This window comes from Triplophysa dalaica, chromosome 12 (genome assembly GCF_015846415.1).
Source record: "Triplophysa dalaica isolate WHDGS20190420 chromosome 12, ASM1584641v1, whole genome shotgun sequence".
Lineage (NCBI taxonomy): Eukaryota > Metazoa > Chordata > Actinopteri > Cypriniformes > Nemacheilidae > Triplophysa > Triplophysa dalaica.
Genome location: NC_079553.1, coordinates 8,327,742 through 8,345,703, shown reverse-complemented (window position 1 = coordinate 8,345,703; position 17,962 = coordinate 8,327,742). Strand labels below are relative to the sequence as shown.

The 17,962-nt window shown below is 38.4% G+C and overlaps 3 protein-coding genes across 4 annotated transcripts; 1 reads left to right on the top strand and 2 right to left on the bottom strand.

Moving 5' to 3' along the window:
- Positions 1-1,563: 1,563 nt before the first annotated feature.
- On the bottom strand, positions 1,564-4,270 carry LOC130432809 (zinc-binding protein A33-like). The gene is made up of 6 exons (XM_056762315.1): positions 3,708-4,270; positions 3,539-3,634; positions 3,208-3,441; positions 3,025-3,107; positions 2,668-2,783; positions 1,564-2,424 (listed from the first exon to the last, which is right to left on the bottom strand). The coding sequence occupies exons 1-6, from the start codon at positions 4,122-4,124 to the stop codon at positions 1,958-1,960; spliced, it is 1,413 nt and encodes a 470-aa protein (XP_056618293.1). The 5' UTR covers positions 4,125-4,270; the 3' UTR covers positions 1,564-1,957.
- Positions 4,271-4,465: 195 nt separating this feature from the next.
- LOC130432808 (nuclear factor 7, ovary-like) lies at positions 4,466-8,555 on the top strand. Of its 2 annotated transcripts, XM_056762313.1 has the most exons (7): positions 4,466-5,033; positions 5,365-5,460; positions 5,597-5,656; positions 5,880-6,113; positions 6,825-6,898; positions 7,228-7,343; positions 7,490-8,555. In XM_056762313.1, the coding sequence occupies exons 1-7, from the start codon at positions 4,581-4,583 to the stop codon at positions 8,020-8,022; spliced, it is 1,566 nt and encodes a 521-aa protein (XP_056618291.1). In that variant the 5' UTR covers positions 4,466-4,580; the 3' UTR covers positions 8,023-8,555. The 2 variants fall into 2 exon arrangements, with proteins under 2 accessions (XP_056618291.1, XP_056618292.1); XM_056762314.1 differs by lacking the exon at positions 5,597-5,656.
- Positions 8,556-9,540: 985 nt separating this feature from the next.
- On the bottom strand, positions 9,541-12,373 carry LOC130433371 (zinc-binding protein A33-like). Its single transcript, XM_056763205.1, has 5 exons — positions 11,898-12,373; positions 11,769-11,816; positions 10,130-10,231; positions 9,847-9,927; positions 9,541-9,758 (listed from the first exon to the last, which is right to left on the bottom strand). Exons 1-4 carry the CDS (start codon positions 12,312-12,314, stop codon positions 9,925-9,927), a joined length of 570 nt encoding a protein of 189 aa, XP_056619183.1. The 5' UTR covers positions 12,315-12,373; the 3' UTR covers positions 9,541-9,758; positions 9,847-9,924.
- Positions 12,374-17,962: the final 5,589 nt, after the last annotated feature.

The window sequence follows — 17,962 nt, the reverse complement described above, 5'->3', positions numbered from 1 at the left end:
TGCTTTTTAGGTAACCAGGAAGGTTGACCAGCAAGGTTGACAGAACCGGGGTTATATGCTCATACTTTTTTGTACGTGTAAGAACTCGAGCTGCCACGTTTTGAACCAGTTGCAGTTTTTGTAATAGGCCTGCAGGCCTTTAAATATTCCACCCTGTTAAAAGTATCTTTGTATTTTAAAATAGTATGTTTTTCCTGTTCATTTGTAGATTCTGGAATGATGATGAGCCGGATAATCACCAGTCGGGTGGGATTCATGGAGAAGACTGCGCAGTGCTGGACTCGCGCTCCAAAACTTGGGTAGATGTGCCCTGTGATTTTTTTACTTTTCCTGCAGGTTCAGTTTAAGTTAATAAGGATGGTCTCTGCCGAGTGTAGGGAAAAATGAAACTTGCTATGTACAAATGTACGGTGAGAATAAAAAAATAAGAAATCATGTCAACCTTTAAAAAGGAATAGTTAAGAAAACCCTTTACCATGTGTTGTCAATATCAAGTGTCAATTGAACTGTAAATCACTTATATATGTCACTTCAATTAGACATGCATAGTGAAATTGTGTACAGACTGTGTACATTACATGCCCTTATCTTTAAAAACCCCAAACAAAAGAGAGAAAAACTTAAAATAATTAATAGATTTTCTTTAAAATGGATTGTGTCAATTATTATTTTTATTCTGTGTTAGTTGTTTGTTTTCACAATTTGTTTTAATGTCCATATTGGGGAACAAGAGCATACCATCTTGCTGGATTTGTAATGTTTTGCTTAACCTAATTCAGGAGTTATTCCAGCATTTCACACTGAAATGACATTAAACTATGCACAAAAAAGAACAAGCATGAGTCAGAAGTATGACACAGCACTTGCACAAAATTGCAACACAGAGGATTCCTCAATCACTGGCTTAGAATAGATGTTCATTCAACAGTTCCCCCTGCAGTTTCACATATTTAAACACGGCACTGAACTAACTTTATAGATTTTTTTTCTGCCTCTCTCCTCTTGCAGCTGTTGGTTTAGGATGGAAAGGCTATTCTGCATGACCTCAGCAGCAGTGTTCCCTTTGTCTCCAACTGTTTCACTTCCTGTTCCTGCTGTCTGGAGAACTTCTGCGTCTCTTCTAACATACCAGAGATTTGGACTGAACATTCTTTGGTTGCTGGTAAATTAATAAACATACATTTCCTATTTCACATTTTCTATAAAAGGTGTAACAATAATTTACATCTTATGGTATGTATATTCTGTAATATTTTAACAAAAACCATACCAAATTATGTCAATTTCTTAGCACTATGACACATGCTATGTAGGGTCTACTCATCAGAGGTAGTTTTAACAGTAATGGTTCTCATCTGGAACATAACAATAACAGAAGAAGCATCCATCGAGGAACACAAGATTTCCAAGATTTCCACATCCAAGATTTTGAGGTGTTTGAAAGAGGTTGTGTCACACAGTCTAAACATTAATTGTGCCAATTTTCATTCAACTTGTGATAAAATATGCCAGTTAATTTAGAGGCCTTTAATAGAGACCTTCGGCTAAGAAATTAACAACACATTAACATAAAAATTATTTAATTATATACCCACCAAATTTGAGAAACAGAACCAAACACTAAAAATGCAAAACTCAATGCGTAACTTCTACCCCTTAACCCAAAACTGATTTTAAATGTGCTTTATTCATACATTTATTTTTATAAATATATTACTAATAATATACTAGGCACTAATCACATTTCAAAACCAACGATAGATTAGCATTAACCCTATATTTTTAACTCATAGGTGGGTCAAAAAGGACAAACGCAACTGTTTATATTTGATTCAACCTTGGGTAAAACAACCCAGAATTTTAGGCTAAAACATCCAAGCATATGGGTTTGTGCCATTTTGACCTGGCCATGGGTTTAAAGAAACCCAGCGTTTGTATAGTTGTATTTATATATCCATCATTTATTTCCACACCACATTGTGTGAATGAGAGACATATTGTCTGCATTGCAATACACGACCTGACATTTCTCACAGTCTATATAAACTCCAACTCTTCTAGGAACAACCTGGTTGACAAGTAAGGTTTCTTCATCACCTCTTACAGCATATAGTCTGTTATGTTTTACTAAAAGAGCTAATTTCTCAAAGCTTTTAGGGGTTACTACTAGTGAAAAAGTCTTCAAGAAAGTGGCATGCTTCTGCTTTGGATAGTATTTTACTGTAAGCCCGTTTTCCCATCCTGGTTCGGTTCCTATGGCAACTTCCCAGTACAACCAAGTTTGCTTGTCTTCCACATTACTGTTTCTATTACCATTGTAAAACGGCAGAACTCTTGCAAAGTACTCCTGCCCGTCTAGCTGCGGGTGGCTGTCTTTTCTGATAGACAGTTTCATGTCTTCGTGTATTATAGATGTATTCAGGTCTTAGGAAAAACAGATAGCATAAATTATACATTTCAACATTTGTATTTATTTTGTGTTATAAAAAACATACTTCTGGGTTGTGACAAATTGTGCATCACATTCACAGCTGGGGAAGGGTTGCAATTTATTAAAAAACCCTGATATGTTTATATGGGAATAATCTGGTGGTATAACAAAATTGGATAGAAACCAAAGATTTAAAAGCTTGTTTCAACATTGATGTTTATAAAGGCTTGACTCACCTTGTTTAACTGAATCTAGCATGTCTCTGCAAACAATCATTGGCAGATAACTTTCATAAGGGCCAATAGTGAAGTGGTCAGAAATCACATGATTACCATAAAGTCTTGACCTAAATCTTTGAAAAACATTAATTTGGTCAGTTTCACCCCTTTTGTATAAGACATTTGATGTTATACTGTATGTATAACTGTATATATGAGATAAGTCAGTGGGGAATATTATTAGGTTACAAACATTCACTCCATAGGACTACTTGATTGAAAACCCAACAATGTAGGAGTCACTAAGGCAAGGTTGATGATTTAACTGCTTTTCTTTCGTAAGCACTAAGAGAAACACAGAGAAACACATCTTACTGGGCCTGGAAGAAAGGTGTGATGTCTTTGTTGTCGGTGGCAGTGATGTTTTTGACAACATCGGAACCTTCTTCACTCCACCACTGAAGACAATAAAATCAGTTTATAGATTCATGAAATCCAAAACAAATGAGTTAAATTAGTATTCAAACATGTTACAGGTGTAGCCTATTAGACAGTTACCTGTAAAAACGTCTCAGGTTGGGTACACTTTAGTCCTGACTCCAAACAAGACATCACTTGGTTTCCATTTATTTGCAAGTCTCCCAGGAGTGATGCGTTTTGCTTCATTGTGACCTCTGCACTGTCTGATTCTCTCTGTAGTAGCTTTATCATTATTTCCTCCTTTTCCCTCAAGAAGTCATGCATTTTCTTAAACTGCGCATGTATTCTTTCCTCAAGATTGTTGCCTCTTTCCTATAGATTCACAATGGATAAAATGTGAATACATTGCGTAAACACAGACTCTACGAGGAGTAACAAAGCTGATAATGAGAATACCAGAAAAACATACCTTGGATTTTGTGATTTCATTCATCTGATAAAAGATCATTTCACCCACTTGTTTGTTTTCATCGTGAATGAAGCTCAATGCTTGTATCGCCACATTCTAAAACAATCAAAAAACAGTTTGAAATCGCACAACTCTATTCCATCATATTTTTTTTCACACCCGTCATTACCTCATAGGCCGCCACAGCCTCTTTAACAGGCTTGAAACTGTGTCCACTGTGTTTTTCTCCCTCTCTGCAAATGAGGCAAACCAATTTCTGATCATCCTCACAGAACAGTTTGAGCGGTTCCTCGTGCTCAGAGCACAGCACCGCATGCGTATTCTTTGCATTATGTTGCTGTTTCTTCACTTCATTCTTCTTTTGTTCTTGCTGTACATCATCCACAAGGTTTCTCAGAGCTCGGTTTCCTTTCAGGTCCTGTTTTGTAAAGTTTTGTCTGCATTCCGGGCATCTGGTAGCACCTGATTCCAAACAACTCAAAATACACAGGCGGCAGAACGTATGCTCGCATGGCAAAACTGTTGGATCGTTGAAGAGGCACAGACACACTGGACACGTAAGGTGTGAAGACATTTTCGAAGCCATTAGGATATTCTTTTAAAAATCCGTTGATGTTCTGAAAAGTAGATGCAAGTTCACATGGGGATGTGTGTGATTGGAGTGTCCTCTCATTGACAATGAAACGTCATGTTTTCATGTGGATCCTCCTATTTGTTTAACAGGCTATGCCACATTCTTGTTCTTTTAACACAGAATGTTTGTGAATATACAGTTTCAATGTACAATAGAACTGTTTTCGTCCTTTCGTGACTTGATAGGAGGAAGGGTATAACATTCCGGTTGGGTTAGTTTTGGAGCCAACTGTGGGAGGAGCAATAACTTGATGTTACAAGTCAAATTACTAAGCGAAAGTGTTTTGAAACAAATCTTACCTGAACAACATAAGGGATGACATAAAACTTATTTTTTTAAAGAGAAGGTTTCCTGTTTTTTATTTCTATTCTACCTAAGAAAGGTTTTGACGAGCAGCAAATAAGTCAAATGGATTCACCTCTGTCTTTTCAGATAAAATGTTCAGTGTGTTTGAGCGATTTTACAGATCCAGTGACTCTCACTTGTGAGCACTACTTTTGCCGAAAATGCATTACAGGCCACATGCAGGCCAGCTTGGGACCTACTGCTTGTCCAGAATGCAATAAGCCTTACAGCAAAGACGACCTGAAATCCAGCCGTCTACTGAGGAACATCACCTCGACAGTGAGAGAGCACCTTTCTGCTAGGCGTAAAGCAGATAATACAGAAAACCCTGAATCTAAAAATGTCAGAGAACCCTTAAAGCCTTCTGAAGCAGAGCTGGTATGTTCAGAGCATGATGAGAAACTCAAACTGTTCTGTGACACGGATCAGAAGCTGGTATGTGTCATCTGCAGAGATGGAGACAAACATAAAGGTCATATGTTTAAACCTTTGAAAGAGGCTGCTGAGATCAACAAGGTAAAACAAATATTAAGAAGTTACACATGCTTACATGAAAGCACATTTTTGCATTGCAAGACTGTGAACAACACTTGTTTAGAACCATTTCCTGTTCATATTATCAAGTCTTACAGGTGCTTCTTTAACATTTTATTTTGGTTCTAAATGTTCTGGTGGTTGTGTTTTGTTCTAATGTTGTTAAAATACCAAAACCGAAAGTGCTTCTTGATCAGTGTTGAATACATCTTGCAAAATGGTTTCTGGCTTGTAGTTTTAGCTGGAAGCTTAAAAATGTCTGTGTGATTTTTTTGTATACAGACTGAGCAAGCATGTGTCTGTTTGTTTATAGGGGGAGGTAAAGACTGCTTTGGGTTTTCTTGCTAAAGAGAACAGACAGATGGATTACATGATACAGCAACAGACAACACTGATCACCAAAACTGAGGTATCTAAACATCTTACAATTTTTGGATAAATTATGTAAAGGAAATTATAAAGAGTTTGTTAGGAGAGAACATTTCCTTGATAGCTTATTCCTTTCCTGAGGATCCACATCCATTTTAAATATACACTCTTTAAAGCACAGGTGGTACATCAGGTTTTTCACAACAATGACAAAGAACCATTCAATCAAGACAAAGGTACTTAAAGTACAAACATTTTATTGTTTTATATAGAACCTCTTTCCACTTCAGCAGAACAGAAAGAAAGTAGTTTCAAAATCTTTCTGAAACTTATGTAATCAAACAGGCCAAAATGGTTCTTCAATTTGGTTGTGTATAGCACCTTTATTTTAATAGTTTAAGTGTTTAAAAACAGCGAGAAATGAAAGTGAGAAAAATCTTCTCTTTTTTACAATCTCAGGAGAAATCCAAAACCCTATTAGCTCAGATCTCTGCTCAGTTTGAAGAAATGCACCAGTTCCTGCGCCAAAAAGAGGATGAGGTGAAGAAACAGTTGCAAAAACAGGAGAATAAAATTACTGAATTCATGCAGAAGAACCGGTCAGTGATAGACAGAAGATTTATGGAGAGTAAAGGGAAGGAGTTTCTGCTGCAGTCTGGGCTGAAGATTGAACAACTCGATCTTTTTTTACAGGTAACATTCATAGAATATATATATCTGAATGAAGGTTGGCTATTAAAATGTATAATGGAAAGAAATACTTCTGAATTGTAGGAAAGATCCCAATTGCAGGCAGCGGTGTTTAACACAAATACTTTATTATAACAAACAAAAAAACAAAAACCCACGATGGGGCAAACAATGCACGATAAACAGGCAACAAAAGAACATAAACTGACTACACAGACACTAGACTAAAACACTTGAAACGATTACAATAAATCACAGTTGATCACAGTTGATCACAGGTGAACAATGACACAACGTCATCAAGGCAGGCATGGCACAAACAACACACGGGATACAGCGGTTACACACGCAGAATACAATGCACGAGCACTAGACAATGAACACGAGGGCTATTTAAAGGGAAACTAACAAAGGATAATTGACAAGGGAACAGGTGTAGGGGATGTAACACCGATGGGAAGGTGAACGAGACGAAAGAGCGGTAAACACAGACGAGACTCAGAGAGAGAGTATGACGATCCCTGATGCTTTAAACCTCTCTCTGTAAAACCTAAGGCTATGGCTTGATTCCGCCCCAAGGCCAAGAATACACATGACATGATGGCGGAATCATGACAAGACTAACACTTAAACTTTTAATGATCTAACACTTACAGTACCTTTTACTGTAGTGTGAATGTAAACACATAATATGATTTGTATTATTTTATACAGTGGTGGAATGAAAAAGGATTTCCAGTGATTGAGGGCATGAAGAACAAAGGGAGTGTGACACCAGAAGTTATCAAGTACATAAGAAACAGTGCTGCTATTAAAGGGATGCTCTACCCAAAAATAAAAATTCTGAAAACTGTAGTTTTTTTCTGTTCAACAGAACATATTTTGAGGAATTTAGGAAAGCAACCAGTTCTACGGGACCTTTGACTTACCTTTTAATTTTGCCTACTGATCTCTTTCAGTTGCTAACATGCCAAACACAACAGAACGCTTGGAGGGGCAATAATTCATGACAGAATATACATTTTCGGGTGAAGTATCCCTTTCAGAGCACAATCATATAAAAGTGTCAACATTTTTGTAGATTTTGAGTTTTTGCTGACATGACATATTGTTTCAGATATACATCTAAGGTGAAAGATCTTACTGTGGTCCCAGACACTTTCTTCCTTGGCCTGTGTGAAACTCACCTGCAGTTTTTTGTGTGGAAAGAGATGCTCGGATCCATCAAACCAGGTGAAACATTACAGACATTGATGATGGACTAACATTGAATTCCACAAATACTTGTGCTTTAAGAAAAATACATTAACTAAAATGACTTATTCTTGCATAATTAATTTTGTCATCTAATGAAATGTATGCATGTGTCTTTGCTCTAGTTCCTGGGATTTTAACTTTGAAAAATCCTGGAGATTCTTACTTAAAAGTTTCACCAGGGGGCACCAGAATCCGTCAAGCTGACAGAATGTCTGCTTTGTATAAAGACTTCAACCCTGGTACTGTTTCAGTGGAAAACTTCAAATCCGGTCAGCACTACTGGGAGGTAGAGGTTGGGGAGAAACCAGACTGGACAGTGGGGATTATGATGGGTGAAGTCAATCTGAAAACAAAGTCAGCTGAGAGTGAGATCCAACTCCACCTTAAACATAATGAAGGATTTGTCCTGTCTTGTGATGGACGGGATACTCCATTAAGTACTCGGGACAAACCAAGAAAAATAGGCTTGTATCTTGACTGTGAGAGAAAGCAGATATCTTTCTACAATGCTGACAACATGTCTAGAATGGCCCAGAGAAACTACAGCTCAAAGCAGCCCTGCTGTGTTAGTCTGGTGCCAGGACTGTACCTAAAGGGAGAGAACAGTGACTCTCTCAATGTATGCATATATGGTGCTAACACCACCAAGCTCTAAAGTGTCGGTCCAGTGATCTGGATTGTTAATCCTACAACATTCATTAAATCACCTAAATGACTTTAGAGAGTAACAGATGACTACAGTAGATTCATATTTGCATGCTGCTATTTGAGGGTCATGAGTGTTTCTTTTGTTTGTAATCTACTGCTGACCTATTGTTCAATATTAATTGCAATAACACATTTAATACTTAATGCACAATGTTGAAAATAAAGGTGCAGAAGGTTCTTCACAGCAATGTCATCGAATAACCATTTTTGGTTTCACAAAGAACCATTTAGTCAAATGTTCTTTAAAGAACCACTTCTTTCCTACCTTTACATAATCTTCGGATGTTAAGGGTTCTTTATGGAACCATTTAGACAAAAAGGTTCTTCTATTTATTTTTAAGAGTGCATTGTAGAAATAGATCTGAGATGATATATCGCGTCATTATTTCATCTCTCCTGTGAGGTGCGTTGGATAACAGCGTCTGATAAATGTCTATATGTAAATATATGCTAAATTTAATATTAATGGTACTGATCTCATATTAACATTGTTAAACATATACATTCATTTAACAAAATATACTGGAACATTCTGAAACTTTCTCTTTCATGATTGTAAAGCCAAGTTTTAAAATAATAAAATTAGCTATATCATGTTGTGTTTTTATAAATGGCAAGAGAGGGACCGCAGGTTACATCAAGGGGATTATGCTACACTAAATGAATTGGTTTTGATAAAACATCTGCTCATTTACAGTAACATCTTGAGGGAATGAACAGTTTATCAGAAGGACAGTTTATCCTGGTTCACAGGCTCATATTGATATTTCAGATATTTCAACAGATATGATGTTAGTTTTGTCTCATTCTCATGCAATCAGTAGACATCCATCAGTATACATTGCAAAGATCTTATTATTAACATATTTTTGGTAAAACACTGGATTTATAAGTAGGCTACATTACTGCTGTTGTTGTTATCATAAATACTGGCCTATTTACACTTTATTCTGTGCCGTTCAATGCCTGAGGCTCACATCAAGAATATCACAAAACAAATATGTATTACTCTGTCCTTGTTGTTTGGGGGTATTTGGTGCAAAATTTGTACATATTGTGTCTTTAAGCATACGATTTTATATATATATACAGTATGTATTTATACAACAGTTCTTTCTGGTTCTCGAATCTGATTGGCTGAGAGTCATGAGATCCATCAATATCACCAATTACAATCAAATTACTTGGAACTTACACACATATTCACGAATATTCCATGATTGAGGCCCATTGTCTTTAATATAAGAATAGTGCAGCAGTTCTATTTTGGGATATCACTGTTTATTATGTTTACATTTTTTAAGGTTAGATAGTAATTTATGGATTATCTGTTGATGCATATACAGTATTCTCTCTTTTCTGCAAAATGTTAAGAGTTTATTTATTATTTTATTTTGTTTGTGTAGATTTTCTTTCCTATGAAAATGTAAGATGGTTTAATTGTGGGATAGAAATGACTGTTCCTGTCTTTCTAGAGGTGGTTCCAAAGAAAGACATATTTATTAATTACTCTCTGATTTGAGTAAAATAACATAAAATATTCCTCAAACATGCGCATTAAACAGAATAAAGGAATGGCATCAAAAAACACATTACATTTCTTTTAGGTGTATTTTAGAAATATTTTAATTAAATAATTGAGATATCAGGGTGTGTTCTGGGTGGTCCGAGTCCTTCTGTTTTCTGAGAAGAGAAAATAAAATTAAAAACATCTCTTATAATTTTAGGACTTTTGCAGCTTGAATCAGATTGTGTAGAGGTGAAGATGTACCAGCTCTTCCTGCACAGAAGATTTGAAGAAGAATCAGAGTAGGAGCAGCTGATGTTGCGATCTCAACACTCATTATAATCACTATAAAACAGACAACAAAGAGAATACAGTATATAAAAGCATCAAATCCATAGTAATATGATTTATAGATTCAATATATAGTTCAGAACAAATAGGCAACATAATGACAAATATTTGATCAATTCCCTGATATTTGTCATTGATACTGTATATCCGAATATACAGTATGTTTGTAGTGTGGTGCTGTGATATCACTTAATACCTCTGTATAATGACACAGAAGTCTTACTGTCTTCAGTTTCTGATGCATTTGTAGTAGACGGGGTCTCTGGATTTTAGGTGGTGACTGGTAAATTTGTATCATCTATGTAACAGATACTGACTGTTAGTTTAGTTCAAAACATTAAGGCAAAAACATGAAGAACTGTATATCCAACATCACAACAGCGCACATAACAGTTTTCTTATAGACGGTTTCATCTAAACAACATAAACAGAAGTTGCTGCGCATGCACACTTTTTTGACCTCAAATTAACGTTCAGTACACATTCACAAACAATAGAGTGCCTATTTCTGATAGCAATCAAAAGAAAAAGAGAAGAACCTGGCTAAAGCCTGTGAAACCAAGCTCAACCGATAGATGTCAATGTACCATAAACGCGACCAAACTACAGGACCCATTCAACTAATTGTTTATTTAATAAAACGAACATACAACAAAATTCAACAAAGCGTTTATTTAATTCAATTATTATACATTCAAATAATGATATTTTTTTTAAATATAAATATAATATAATTCGTTATATTATTAGACACTAGCCAAACACAACTTTCTTTCGCCTAGCTGTGCTTTTCCGGCAGAATTGCGCAATAAAAGGAATATGATCCAGAAAATGAGCAGAGAATGATTAATCCCAGCAGACACGTATGACTCTTTACAGCCATTGTCTGGTTTGCTAGTATAGTTCTCCTGTAATGATGTTCTTAAAGCTATGTTTTGAAACATTTATTTCTTCCTTTGGTTTCTTACTCCCTTAATGTGTAATGTCTTTGCTACATTGCATTAAAAACAAAGTTACAAAATGTTTCTTAAAGATGTAATTGGCATTTGGCACACTGGCACCTCGTTGTGAGGAAAGTGATGTGTGTTAAAGTCACTATTTCGAGTCAACCCCTTGAGCTCTTCAACATATTCCTCATCCTATTCCTGAGCAGTGCGTGTGGTGTGCCAGTGTGCATTATCCTGCTGAAAAAACAACTTGCTCGAGGTAAAGTAGGCCTTCTGTTGGCTCAGAACAGATGGAACTGTTGCAAAATATTGGCACACTAAGATTTCCCCCCATGAGGCGTCTAGTTAATATATATATGTCTATGTTTCCATCGCCATAATGACTTTAATATTGTAATAACAGTACATATTCTCCCCTTTCCCTCAACCCTATCTTCAAACCTAACTATCACATAAAACTTTCAGCACTTTTACATTTTAAAATAAATATAATTTAATTTATTAATCAATTTCCATCACAAGGTCCATTAGCTGCTTCCAGAAATATAGACCGTTCCATCGGACGGGTGCACGCCTGGCCCCCAGTTAGCTTCTGGTTTGTGTTTGGCTAAGAATATAACTATTTAATTAAATTTATGCTAATATGTATTATTATTTTACAGTATAATAATTGTATTAAATAAACGATTTATTGAATTTTCAATGTTTAATTTATTAACTAAACAATCTTTTGAATGGGTACTGTAGTTCTGTTGCACTTAAACAAACCATGTGAGTACATTGTGAAAACACAGACTGTTGAGTAACAAAGCTGATAATGAGAATACCAGAAAAACATATCTTGGACTTTGTGATTTCATTCATCTGATAAAAGATCATTTTACCCACTTGTTTGTTTTCATCGTGAATGAAGCTCAATGCTTGTATCGCCACATTCTAAAACAATCAAAAAACAAAAATTTTGTTTGAAATCGCACAACTCTATTCCATCATATTTTTTTTCACACCCGTCATTACCTCATAGGCCGCCACAGCCTCTTTAACAGGCTTGAAACTGTGTCCACTGTGTTTTTCTCCCTCTCTGCAAATGAGGCAAACCAATTTCTGATCATCCTCACAGAACAGTTTGAGCGGTTCCTCGTGCTCAGAGCACAGCACCGCATGCGTATTCTTTGCATTATGTTGCTGTTTCTTCACTTCATTCTTCTTTTGTTCTTGCTGTACATCATCCACAAGGTTTCTCAGAGCTCGGTTTCCTTTCAGGTCCTGTTTTGTAAAGTTTTGTCTGCATTCCGGGCATCTGGTAGCACCTGATTCCAAACAACTCAAAATACACAGGCGGCAGAACGTATGCTCGCATGGCAAAACTGCTGGATCGTTGAAGAGGCACAGACACACTGGACACGTAAGGTGTGAAGACATTTTCGAAGCCATTAGGATATTCTTTTAAAAATCCGTTGATGTTCTGAAAAGTAGATGCAAGTTCACATGGGGATGTGTGTGATTGGAGTGTCCTCTCATTGACAATGAAACGTCATCTTTTCATGTGGATCCTCCTATTTGTTTAACAGGCTATGCCACATTCTTGTCCTTTTAACACAGAATGTTTGTGAATATACAGTTTCAATGTACAATAGAACTGTTTTCGTCCTTTCGTGACTTGATAGGAGGAAGGGTATAACATTCCGGTTGGGTTAGTTTTGGAGCCAACTGTGGGAGGAGCAATAACTTGATGTTACAAGTCAAATTACTAAGCGAAAGTGTTTTGAAACAAATCTTACCTGAACAACATAAGGGATGACATAAAACTTATTTTTTTAAAGAGAAGGTTTCCTGTTTTTTATTTCTATTCTACCTAAGAAAGGTTTTGACGAGCAGCAAATAAGTCAAATGGATTCACCTCTCTCTTTTCAGATAAAATGTTCAGTGTGTTTGAGCGATTTTACAGATCCAGTGACTCTCACTTGTGAGCACTACTTTTGCCGAAAATGCATTACAGGCCACATGCAGGCCAGCTTGGGACCTACTGCTTGTCCAGAATGCAATAAGCCTTACAGCAAAGACGACCTGAAATCCAGCCGTCTACTGAGGAACATCACCTCGACAGTGAGAGAGCACCTTTCTGCTAGGCGTAAAGCAGATAATACAGAAAACCCTGAATCTAAAAATGTCAGAGAACCCTTAAAGCCTTCTGAAGCAGAGCTGGTATGTTCAGAGCATGATGAGAAACTCAAACTGTTCTGTGACACGGATCAGAAGCTGGTATGTGTCATCTGCAGAGATGGAGACAAACATAAAGGTCATATGTTTAAACCTTTGAAAGAGGCTGCTGAGATCAACAAGGTAAAACAAATATTAAGAAGTTACACATGCTTACATGAAAGCACATTTTTGCATTGCAAGACTGTGAACAACACTTGTTTAGAACCATTTCCTGTTCATATTATCAAGTCTTACAGGTGCTTCTTTAACATTTTATTTTGGTTCTAAATGTTCTGGTGGTTGTGTTTTGTTCTAATGTTGTTAAAATACCAAAACCGAAAGTGCTTCTTGATCAGTGTTGAATACATCTTGCAAAATGGTTTCTGGCTTGTAGTTTTAGCTGGAAGCTTAAAAATGTCTGTGTGATTTTTTTGTATACAGACTGAGCAAGCATGTGTCTGTTTGTTTATAGGGGGAGGTAAAGACTGCTTTGGGTTTTCTTGCTAAAGAGAACAGACAGATGGATTACATGATACAGCAACAGACAACACTGATCACCAAAACTGAGGTATCTAAACATCTTACAATTTTTGGATAAATTATGTAAAGTAAATTATAAAGAGTTTGTTAGGAGAGAAAATTTCCTTGATAGCTTATTCCTTTCCTGAGGATCCACATCCATTTTAAATATACACTCTTTAAAGCACAGGTGGTACATCAGGTTTTTCACAACAATGACAAAGAACCATTCAATCAAGACAAAGGTACTTAAAGTACAAACATTTTATTGTTTTATATAGAACCTCTTTCCACTTCAGCAGAACAGAAAGAAAGTAGTTTCAAAATCTTTCTGAAACTTATGTAATCAAACAGGCCAAAATGGTTCTTCAATTTGGTTGTGTATATGTTGTGGATCAAAGGTGGTGCACAATGTATTTTATATATATATATGCATGTTCACATTATTGCTGTGTTTTCTCTTGTGTGAATTGCTGTGTTTTGCTTTGTATTGATTGCTGTGTTTTTGTTGCAAGCAGTATTCCCAAGCCACGCCTCTATCTCCTATTATTCAATTAACTAATAAGTGATCAACTTTGGGGTTGATCAGCTGTGAATGTTTCCCTATAAAAGTGCAACTACTGTGGCAGCGCTGTGTGTCCGTAACTGAAATCAACACAGCAAGAGCGAGACGAATCACGTGTGCCTGCATCGAGGAGTGAGTGTTTGTTCCACTTGCGGTGAGACAGCTTATAGCTATGAGAGCGAGTGCAGCAGAGCACACCAGTCGATGAGTCGCGGAGCACTATTGGAGTAGCAGCGTGTGAGACAGGTCGATGACCGGCTGCGAGGTACTATCGTGAAGATTGCGAAAGACTACCGTGAGGGCTGACGAGACGAGTGAAAACTGACGTGGTTCTTCTGTCGTGAATACATTGGACTGGATAGCAGGCCTGCTGTCCAGGCATGCTGTGAGTACGTTGACTTTCATCTAGCGGTGTGCCTTTTTAAATCCAGTTTGTTGCCGGTAACGGAAGAGATCGAGCTTGCTTGCAATAACTCTACTGGATGAGTGAATTTGAATCAGCCAACATTTTTAAAGGAGTCTCGAGTGAATATTCGCCTCTCTGTGGGACTGAGAGTGTATGGACGTCAGTTGCAATTCAGATGCCCAGCAGAGACTGAGTTGAACTTTGATTGTCCCTTGAGCTCGGATTTTTGGACTTTGGACTTGTTTCTTGCTTTGTCTACTTTATTTTTAAATCATTTTCCTTTAACAATTTTATTGAAATAAACTAGTTTTTGCTGTTATTTCTGAGTGTTGTTTTCCACTGTTCCATTCCCCGATAAAGAACCTGTTCTTAAAAGTGAGTTCCTGGGGTCTCTGTTTCAACTCTAGGTGGCGTAGTCGGCTACAACAAAAGTTTTGAATATAGATTTTATTAAATAGCTATCGGCCGCTGACATAATTTGGCGTAGTCGGCAGGATCGGGTACGGGAACGGTGGAACAGCACTTGATAGAAATTGTTTTTTTTTCCAAAGATGATGATGCCAGTGTTTCCTGGTGCCCCTTGGGTGCCCAAGTTTACAGGTACTGATTGTGATTTGAAGTATGGAGACTGGAAAGAACAAATGCAAGGGCTTTTAGAAGCCCAAGAAATACCTGAAGCAAAGAAAGTTAAAATCGTAATGGGTGCCCTGGGTGGGGATGCAAAGCGGGAATTAAGTGTTTTGGCCGATGGAGATAGGGATAAAGCCAATAAGATTTTTGAGCATTTAGATATCTTGTATGCTGGAGAAATACCTCTTCCTGTCCTTCGATCACATTTTTTCAGTTGCAGACAGAGGCAAGATGAGTCTTTTAAGACGTTTGTGTCGCGATTACGAGAGCTTTATTGCAGGTTGCGGCGACGCAGTCCAGAAGGGGCCCTTGTTGAAGATCAACTGAAAGAACAGCTGTTGTTGGGGTTGGAGGATGGACCTTTTTTGAGAGCCTTGAGAACGTATGCACGCCGAAACCCAGAAGGAACGTTTGCAGATCTCCACCAGGAGGCTTTACTGTTGGAAGCAGAATACAGTCAACCAAGGTATGAACTGGCTTGTGCTGCTATTAATGGGCCTAGTAGGATTGATTCTCGCTCACAGGGGACTGACTGGAAAGCGGAATTAAAGCGAGAAATTCTGGAGGAAGTTAAAGGACAGATGCGAGAATTTACACAGGAGGTGATGAAGGAGCTGAAGTCATCTAGTCCAGTCAAACAATCAAATCATGCACAACCTAATTATGTACATTTCCAGCCACAAAATATTTCTTCTAGGCGACGAAGGGGGCAGCCTTCCTCGAATATGTGGGATGCAGAGGGGAGGCCGATCTGCCGGCGTTGCCAACAGTCAGGACATATAGCAAGGTACTGCAAGGAAAGTGTGCTTCCTAATGGGAATTTAAACTAGTTTGCCCTGCTGCAGAGGTCCAGGCGGTGGGGCCAGCAAAACCATCAGAAAATCCAAGGACCATTTCTTCTTATATTGGTGGCTGTCCAATGGTGAGTGTCCTGATTCAGGAGATTGAGTGTACAGGACTGTTGGACACCGGCTCTCAAGTCACTCTGATGCAACATAGTATGTTTAAGAAGTTCCCTCAGTACAAGTTGGGCCAAGCCCCTGTTTTGACTCTAAGAGCTGCAAACGGCCTCGAAATCCCCTACATTGGATATGCCGTGTTTGATTTTAAAGTTGCTGGAGTCCATCTTCCAGAGCGGGGTGTTGTCATTGTAAAAGATGAATTTTCTACAAACCCTCTAATAATTGGCATGAATGTAATTTCACAATGTTGGAGTGCTCTTTTCCAGAATGAGGGGCATTCCTCATCGTTGTTTCAGAGTACCAGAGAACGACAAGCATGGCAGCAGGTTACAGCAGTTTGTCAGCGTGTTACGGCACGTATTCAAGAAGACGGCTCACTAGGCAATGTGTGGCTGGCTAACAGACGAGGTGTACGTGTTCCACCAAGGAGTGAAGTCATAGTCTGGGGACGTGCTCGAATGGGTCTGCGACAGCGTGATTACTGTGGACTTGTGGAACCTGTGTCGGAACAACCTGTGACTGCTGCACGAACAATTTCCATGGTAAGAGACGGTAAAATCCCTGTGAGACTCTGTAATATACATCCTTACAGTGTTTTCGTTGGAAAGTATCAGAAGCTTGGGCGGCTATATGAAGTCAATAGCCCTGATATTTATGGATGCAGGGACCTTGGACTAACTTTGGATACCGAAGGTATTGTGGAGGTGAGTCTGATTGAAGGTAGCCTCCTTGCAGAAGATGCAATTTCCCCTGGTATATGTCAACTTTCCCAAAGATCTGATTTGACTACGCAGCAGTGCCAAGATCTCAATGCACTTTTGAAGAAATGGTCTACAGTTTTTGCTGAGAGTGAGGGTGATGTGGGGTACACCGAAGTGGTGCAGCATAGAATTCACACTGGAAATGTGCCTCCCATTCGGGAGAGGTTTCGACCATTGCCTCCCATGATGTATCAAGAAATGAAGACCTTGTTGACAGACATGTTGGATAAGGGAGTAATTTCTGAGAGTGCCAGTCCATGGGCAGCCCCAGTGGTGATGGTGAAGAAAAAGGATGGGAGCTGGCGATTCTGCGTGGACTATAGGAAATTGAATGCTGTCACCCACAAAGATGCTTTTCCTCTTCCCAGAATTGAGGAGACTCTGACCACTTTAAAGAGGGCTGAGTGGTTCAGCACTCTGGATCTGGCAAGTGGTTACTGGCAGGTGGGTGTAGACCCGGAGGATCGCCCAAAGACTGCCTTTGCCACCCCTCTGGGGTTATATGAATTTCAGCGTATGCCTTTTGGACTGTGCAATGGTCCCGCCACATTTCAGCGGTTAATGCAGCGTTGCCTAAGTGGCTATATAATAGACTTTTCTCTAGTGTACTTGGACGATATTATTGTGTACTCATTTGATTTTTCTACCCATCTTAGCCACCTTGAACAGATATTCCAGCGGCTGTCCCATTATGGGTTGAAATTAAGACCTGATAAGTGCCGTCTCTTCCAACAGCAGGTGAAGTTTCTCGGTCATGTGGTGGACAAGGTTGGCGTACACCCTGACCCTGAAAAGACAGCAGCAGTCCAAGGCTGGCCCACCCCTACAACAGTCCGGGAGGTAAGGGCCTTTCTAGGCCTTGCAGGCTACTATAGGCGTTTTATTGCTAATTTTTCCAAAATCGCTCAACCTCTAAATGCTCTCTTGGTTGGCATCCCTGTTGATAAAAAGTCTGGTACACGTCAGATTGAGTGGACCGCTGCATGCCAGGCTGCATTCGAGACCTTGAAGTCTTGCCTAACAAAAGCCCCCGTATT

Bases quoted from the DNA above. Each gene is read 5' to 3' on its own strand.
- LOC130432809 (XM_056762315.1), bottom strand. From the start codon at position 4,124: ATGGCTTCGAAAATGTCTTCACACCTTACGTGTCCAGTGTGTCTGTGC. The intron at 3,108-3,207 runs GTAACTGTCTAA...TATTGTCTTCAG, and splicing joins AACCTGAGACGTTTTTACAG to TGGTGGAGTGAAGAAGGTTC. The intron at 2,784-3,024 runs GTAAGATGTGTT...TGTTTTTCAAAG, and splicing joins ACACCTTTCTTCCAGGCCCA to ATTTAGGTCAAGACTTTATG.
- LOC130432808 (XM_056762313.1), top strand. From the start codon at position 4,581: ATGGATTCACCTCTGTCTTTTCAGATAAAATGTTCAGTGTGTTTGAGC. The intron at 5,657-5,879 runs GTACTTAAAGTA...TTACAATCTCAG, and splicing joins ACCATTCAATCAAGACAAAG to GAGAAATCCAAAACCCTATT. The intron at 7,344-7,489 runs GTGAAACATTAC...TCTTTGCTCTAG, and splicing joins GCTCGGATCCATCAAACCAG to TTCCTGGGATTTTAACTTTG.
- LOC130433371 (XM_056763205.1), bottom strand. From the start codon at position 12,314: ATGGCTTCGAAAATGTCTTCACACCTTACGTGTCCAGTGTGTCTGTGC. The intron at 11,817-11,897 runs GTAATGACGGGT...TGATTGTTTTAG, and splicing joins AGGCTGTGGCGGCCTATGAG to AATGTGGCGATACAAGCATT. The intron at 10,232-11,768 runs GTGGGTAAAATG...TCTGTTACATAG, and splicing joins TTCACGATGAAAACAAACAA to ATGATACAAATTTACCAGTC.